This window comes from Camelus bactrianus, chromosome 18, assembly GCF_048773025.1.
Source record: "Camelus bactrianus isolate YW-2024 breed Bactrian camel chromosome 18, ASM4877302v1, whole genome shotgun sequence".
NCBI classification, from domain to species: Eukaryota; Metazoa; Chordata; class Mammalia; order Artiodactyla; family Camelidae; genus Camelus; species Camelus bactrianus.
In genome coordinates, this window is record NC_133556.1 from 21,368,512 (window position 1) to 21,375,707 (window position 7,196).

Here is a 7,196-nt window from a genome sequence, read left to right on the forward strand (position 1 = left end):
TCCGCCCCTTTGCCCACCTCCTTCCACTAGGCAATCCTTTTTTTGTTTTTGGCGGTCCTTTGAAAGTCTCGCGATAGCCTGACCGCTTCCCATAATTCCGTGCGCTCGCCCCTCCCGTCCTCTTTCCGCCATCTTTCCGTGCCGGTGAGTACCTTTCTCTGAGCTGTCCAACATCATCCGTCGGTTATCAGTGCCATCCTGCCACCTGAGGTTTGGCTTCGGTGCTCTGCGAGGATGCCGGAGGCCTCCTGGGCCGGGGATGCTGGCCTTGTGGGGGTTTGGGCAGGCGGAGGGGAGAGACATGCCCGGCCATCCCATGCTCTGCACTCTGGGGAGCTCGGCCTTTGGGGTGCAGGCCGCAGCACTGGCGGGACCTGGAGCTTTCGGCCGTCCGGAGGGGCCGTAGCCCGGAGTTGATTGACTGCCTCAGGACCTCTCATTAGTGGCTGAGGTAGCTCCTTGGCTCCGAGAAGCTTCGGGGACCGTGGCGCTGGCTGGGACGTGCAGCTTCCCATTACTGCTACCGCGCTGGGAGCTTGGGAGACTAAACGACCCTCAGCAGGGAAAACTGCTTCCTGCCTGGGGTGGCGGTTTGCTGGGAACTAACCTCATCCGGGCTCCAGGTTCTTCCCTCAGACACTTTGTTGAGCTTGAGGAAGTAGGTTGAATCCCTACTATTTGCATTTGAGACGTGCTTTGGTCTCTGCCTTTAGCTTTCAAAACTTTATTAAACATAGTTCGTGCTCATTGGGATGGAGTCCAGTCCTGTGCGTTTAGGACGTTCCTATCTGCCACTGTGGTACGTTTGCTGTTGGATATAGCTTTGGGTGGCACAAGAACGGACGTTTTAGTTTCAACAGTAATAGATGAAAGTTAAGCAGTGTCTTTTGCATATTAGGACAAGGCTGATATCCGGCTAGTTGGTTTAAAGGACAATGTTAATGGTACAGACGCTGCTGGATTCCTGTAGTTTGGGAAACATTGTTGGTCATTATCAGGTCCCGTTCTGAATAACTAAGTACCTTAGCTGATACTCTTGGTAGTTGACATGTTCCTCTGGGGAACCAGCCTGCTTAAAGATAGGGAAATTTCGTCATGACAGAGGCAGAAAGAAAAGGATGTATTCGCAGTGGAATAGTCGGGTGTCTGTTGATGGCAATGTCGCTAAAATTCCTGTTCTGTCTTCCCTGAACAGCCATAATGGTGCGCATGAACGTCCTGGCTGATGCTCTCAAGAGCATCAACAATGCCGAAAAGAGAGGCAAACGCCAGGTTCTTATTAGGCCGTGCTCCAAAGTCATTGTCCGGTTTCTAACTGTGATGATGAAGCATGGTAAGTGTGTTGCTGGGTTTTATGTTTTGATGTAAACATACTAGGGTGTGGGTCCTGTAGAAATTAAATGTTCGGGGAGAGGACTGGGAAGATAGGGGAGCAAGGTATCCTTCAGTTGACTTGGGCTGTGGACAGGATAGTCTGGGTAAATCATGCTGTTCAAGAAACTCTGAGTAGATCAGGACTGTGGAGGTTTGTGACGGTTGCCCTGCTAGGTGTTTGGCAGCTAAAATGGTCTTTCTCTAATATTGCAGCTGCAACATGTCATTGAAAGGGCCCCTGGGCTCTTCTAAGAGCTTGAGATGGAAAGGAGGATTGTTGCACGTCTTGGGCACGAGGTAGCCTTTGGGAGTGGGAAGCTACGAAGGGGCAAGGAGGAAAGAATCCCCTTTTTGGAATTGTTTTGGGTGTTGTCCCGTAAACCTTAAATTTATAACAGTCAGTTGTATTCTGTAGGTTACATTGGCGAATTTGAAATCATTGATGATCACAGAGCTGGGAAAATTGTTGTGAACCTCACAGGCAGGCTAAATAAGGTAAGAATTGATTATTTTCCACATTTGAGAACCTTAAGAATAGTCTAACATGGTGTCGTAATTGCTGTTGTAAAACCAAATAGCAGTGTTGTGCTTGTTTTACCTAGTTAGGTTAAAAAATTAGAAATTGATTAGAATCATTAATCTTTGTATCACGTTTTACTTCATTGGTTCTCCAGGTAGAATTGTGAGTTGGCCTAGTGTTTGTGGAATAGGCTGTCTGAAGGGAGGGAGACCTGGGAGGGTGGGGGTGAAGCAACAACTGGTGGTACTGGTGTTTTGAATCTTTAGTGGTGTAAACTGTCCACCTCAGTGGCTTGAACCTGGGTGGCTCAAAGCCACTAATCCTGTCTGTGTAAATATCTTTGGTCCTTCCTCTCGGTTATTGTATTGGATGTTCTGAGCCAAATATGGGATTTTCTAACAATATAATACTTATGGTTTTGCTGTCATAGGTTGAATGTTTGCCTTTGAGGTTTGTTCTCCCTTTCAGTTTGAATTGTAAGCATAACCTAGTTTGATTCTTTTCACTGTGGTTTAACTACCACGTATTTGGGGGGCAGGTGTTTGTCTACTAGCAGATTAGGGTCTCTGAACTGCTACTTTGCTTTGAGTTCAGGTTTGTAGCTTTCACATTTGCAGGGAGTCTGAGATCCTGCTGACCAACTGAGTGGGGAAAAGCGGCCCAGAAAGTGAGTGGTTAGTGGTGGGGACAGATTGATTGGTGAAGTTATTTCCTGGTCCAACAATTTCTACTTTACAAAGTTGCTTCCCTAGATAGTGAACTTGCTTCATGCGTGGTTAACTTCTTAGTGTCAGGTGAAAACTACTGGATGCGAAGCCTTTGTGGAGAGATTTGAAGAGTTTTCAAAGGTAATTTTGGATCTGTGTCTTGTTCTGTTGTATTGTAGCCATTAGATCCCAATCCCAGAGAAGGATGTGGATTTACTATTCTTTCTCCCCTGACCCTCACAGTGTGTTTCTGAGGTAGAAGAGAATGTGTCTGTTGTTTTTTTCTTTTCTCTATTTTTAGGAGTTAAGCTGAGATCTGAGTCCTGCTCAAGGTCTCTGAGCTAGTTAGCCTGGGAAAGAGCTGCTTCCAGTGTATAGTTTATAGTACATCTGAAAGATTGGGTTGATGTTAAAAAGCAAAAAACTCGATTGCAGAAGTGCTGTTTCAAATTCCTCTTGAACGTTCACTATACATAATAGCTTGAGAAATAAGTTTGAAAAGAGCATTTCTCAAATGGAACTCATCTGTGGCATCCTTGTTCTGGGGTATACTAGTTTGAAAAATTCTGGCTTACTGGTAGTTGGAATCCAGGCCTTGCCACTTATTTAGCTGACTTTAGCAAAACAAACTTAGTTTGGGGTTTCTCTGAATTTCGGTTTTTTTCCTTTATAAGAAGGAATTTGCCCACTCATGCAACAGATGAATGTACCTTCCTGAAAATGTAATGGGGCTGGAAAGTAGGTAGTGTTTAAACACTGTAGATGAAGAAAATTCTGGCCTTAATCATATCCTCTTAAGATTGCGAGAGGGAATTCTGGAATTCTGCTAGAGGGATTTTTGCTGCTGGAATAAATAAAAGCCTGGGAGTAGTGATGTGGTGGCCTCAGAAAGGCCTTTCACTTAGCTTCCTTGGGTTTTCCTTATTCCTGTCCCTGTATTCTTTCCATCCAGTGTGGGATTGCCCTTGGCACCTGTAGCTGATAGTATAGTATTACAAAAAGAACCTGAGTGGGCTTCCTGCCAGAGGGCAGTTGGGCCTGATAGGTCATTTTCAGTTTCTGTGGGTTCGTATCTGTTCGGTGATGTGTAACTGCTCCAAAGACTTAAGTAAGTTCTAAATTCAGTCTCTTTACTGTCTTGGGATCTTTTTAATGATACACAAAACTGCCTGTCTGCTTTTTTAGCTGATTGAAGTATACACTTCAATGGTACTAATCCTGAGTGCTCACGTGATCGTTTGCTGTGTGTAGATAGTGGGAAACCTGCTTTGATATTTTTTAGTATGCTGGTGATTTTTAGAGTAGTGATGTGAGCGGCTGGCGGCGGGGGATCATGTTTAGCCCAGATTAAGGCACCTTTGGATCCCCTCATCTTCTTCCCAGTTGATCTAGTCATAGACCTCGTGAACCCATGGGTAGGCTCATGTAGCCTGTTAGAGGATGTTTGAACACTTACTGTGTTTTATGGCTTAGATATGATTGATTACAGTGCTTTGGCTCTTAGAGAACTCTCACTTTGGAGGATAGTTGTTGCTGTTTTCCCAGTAGCAAGCAGATGGGATAACAAAATCCTTACCGCTTTCTGCTTTCCTATCCATTTTGCCAGGTAATGTTAGTTTGAGAAGATGTGGGGTTGTGGGATAGTATGCTCCAGAAATGGTTACTGGTCCTTCATCGGTGTGGAGCAGCAGTTCTTCGTTTTTAGTTTAGTGCTTGTGGAGCTTGTTTAGGAATTCTGACGTTACGCGTTTTAACTTACAGGAGGAGGATTTGGGTTCTCACGATAATTTCAACCTTAAGTTAAAAAGTTTGACTACAGTTTTATTTGTCTTAAGACTTCGTCTCTTAGCTCTTTAAAATTTGGTCATTTGTCTCCAGGCTGTAGGAATGCACACTGGTGACCTGACACTGTCAAGAGATGCCTTGTGTTCTACCTCTTTTTTGACTTTTCCAGTGGTTTGGTTTTTCTTCCTGGTGTAGCCTTAATTCAGTATTTTTTTTCAAATGGCATTTATATCAAAGATGGCACGGCATAGTTACCTATTGAATGTTCAGTTGGTTGGTTTATATGACTTCCGTTATAAATACTTTTTAGTGTTACTCAGTTTTTCTGTTATTGGTGAAGTGTGAAAAGCATTTTCTGTTTTGTTTTTACAGTGTGGAGTGATCAGCCCCAGATTTGATGTGCAACTCAAAGATCTAGAAAAATGGCAGAATAATCTGCTCCCGTCCCGTCAGTTTGGGTGAGTTGATTTTCCTTTTGTAAAAGAAGTTAATGCTAAGGATTGCTGTGATGTAATTTGGCTTGAGTGGAGTTACTTTTTAGTTACAGCAGTAATTGTCTCCATTCCAACCAGCTTGACCTCAGGATTAGCTCCTGTGTTGCCACATTTCATGTGTTAGGTCCAGGTTCTGGGAGGCATGTGAAAGCTGAGGCTATGGTTTGTGCGCCTTTCAATGTCTGCTCTTTCAGCTCAGTGCATATAGTTCATACATGTTTGCTGTGAATCCCCTTGTGTGGCCAGAATCACTTCTAACCCTAGACCTTTGGGGAAACTCAGTTTGAAAATATTCATCTTTGATAAGAGACTGAGTTCAAATCCTTGTTTTTCTTTTAAGGCTATGAGGCCTTGGGCAAGTCATAGCCTTCATAGCCTTGATTTCTTCATCTTAAAAGTGACTCTTAAAAGGTATCACCTGATTTAGTTCTGATAAAGCACTTTAGGATCTGATGCAGTGTTTATTTGTCTGTTGTTGATAACTTAGCCCCCAGTCATATATTTGGCAATGTTGGAATTTGCTGTCGCTTCATGGTTACTCTATGTGAACAGTGATTTCTGATTGTATTTATGATACTAGTTCTAATGCCTCACAGTTGGCATACCATCTTACATGCCTTATTTTGATCCCCATGGTAATTTATGGGGTAGCTGGGCCAGGTGGGACTCCTTTGTCCAATTAGCTGTGTGTACAATAGTTTGTGATCATGTGTACATTAAGTGGCAGAAATAGTTCAGTCAGATTTGTATCAGTACTTCCTTAAGAGTAGAGTGACATTTTGAAGCTAAAGGAGTTTGTTCTTTCTGTTTTTACTTTTTTTGAGTTAGTCAGTTTACAGTGTTGTGTCAGTTTCTACTGTAGAGCAGTTTTTCAGTTATACGTGAACATATATATTCATTGTCACATTCTTTTTCGCTGTGAGCTACCGTAAGATCTTGTATATATTTCCCTGTGCTATACAGTATAATCTCATCTATTCTACATATGCCTATGGTTTGTTCTTTGTCTTTGACTAGACTGAATAGCATTGTTTCTTGCTGTCAGCTGAGGGCAGGGCTGTATGAGCGCGTGTAGCTGAAGCCTCTGTTTGCGTCTAGGAGCCAGCCCGCAGGCGGCAGCAGTCTGTCCGTTATGGGAAGGCATCTTAAGTACTGATGAATGTTGCTGTTTTTTTGTATTAAAAAGCAGCTCTGTGTTGAACTATGTTTAGGAAAACTCACCAACATTTTTTTTTTAACTTTCCGTAGTTTCATTGTACTGACAACGTCAGCCGGCATCATGGACCATGAAGAAGCAAGGCGAAAACACACAGGGGGGAAGATCCTTGGATTCTTTTTCTAGGGGTGTAATACATACGAGCAAATAAAATGCCTCAGTGGACTCTGGTGCTTCCCTCAGTCGTTTTGAACTTTGTACAGCAGAGTAGCAGGAGCGTCTGCGGCAGTGTACAGCCTTTGTGTTAATTGGTGAATGCTTTTTCCCTGAAGTAAACAAGAAAGTTGATTTGGGATAACTTACCCCATCACTCTACTGGCTCACCACAGAGGAGGGTGTCTGACCCCGGATGGTTGACTCTGGCTTGAGGTCCAGGTGGTGAAGCTGACCCTTTCTGGAGTCTTACTTAACCCTGGAAGGAATTGTGCCTTTCCTGTTTTTAGCTTGAAAGAGTACACATTTCATGCCCTAAATATATGATATGGCTGCAATTAACTATGTAAATGCTTATAAGGAAAGGGAGCAGATAACGAGAGCCCACAGTTCACTCAGACTTCTCTTGAAGTAAATTTAGATGGCGTATCAGTGACTTTAGCAATATGTGTTTATAAAATGTCATTTTAAAAGAATGAGACATCTTTTAAAAACTAGTTTTACTATAAACCTGTCATCAGGTGTATTCTGGAATTGGGGAGAATTCGTGTACTGGACCACTTCACCTGGGAGATGCCCAGCGTAACCACCAAGGCTGGCAGGCTGGCTTCTGTGAAGCAGACCGGGGCTGCACTACCGCTTTCTAAGAGCAGTGCTGTAACAAGAGCAACATGCGTAGTTAAGCCTTCTAGTAGCAACAGGAAGACAAGTAAAAAGAAATAGTTGGGAATGATTTTTAAGTAACATTTTGTGTTCAGAAGGTTAAAAATTTTACATGTAATTGATATGAAAAACGATTGGGATTTTTACTCTTTGTAATGTCTTTGAAACGAACACTATAGTTATTTACACCTAAAGCACATCTTATTACGACTAGCCTCCTTGTGGCTGGTGTTCCCCATTGGACAGCACAGGCTGGACTCTTGGTAGGTCTGAGGGTCTGGCTA

At 43.2% G+C, this 7,196-nt stretch overlaps 1 protein-coding gene across 1 annotated transcript; it reads left to right on the forward strand.

The window, feature by feature from the left end:
• On the forward strand, window positions 1-6,261 carry RPS15A (ribosomal protein S15a). The gene is made up of 5 exons (XM_010961090.3): window positions 1-144; window positions 1,196-1,333; window positions 1,790-1,869; window positions 4,759-4,844; window positions 6,129-6,261. Exons 2-5 carry the CDS (start codon window positions 1,201-1,203, stop codon window positions 6,220-6,222), a joined length of 393 nt encoding a protein of 130 aa, XP_010959392.1. The 5' UTR covers window positions 1-144; window positions 1,196-1,200; the 3' UTR covers window positions 6,223-6,261.
• The last annotated feature ends 935 nt before the right edge of the window (window positions 6,262-7,196 follow it).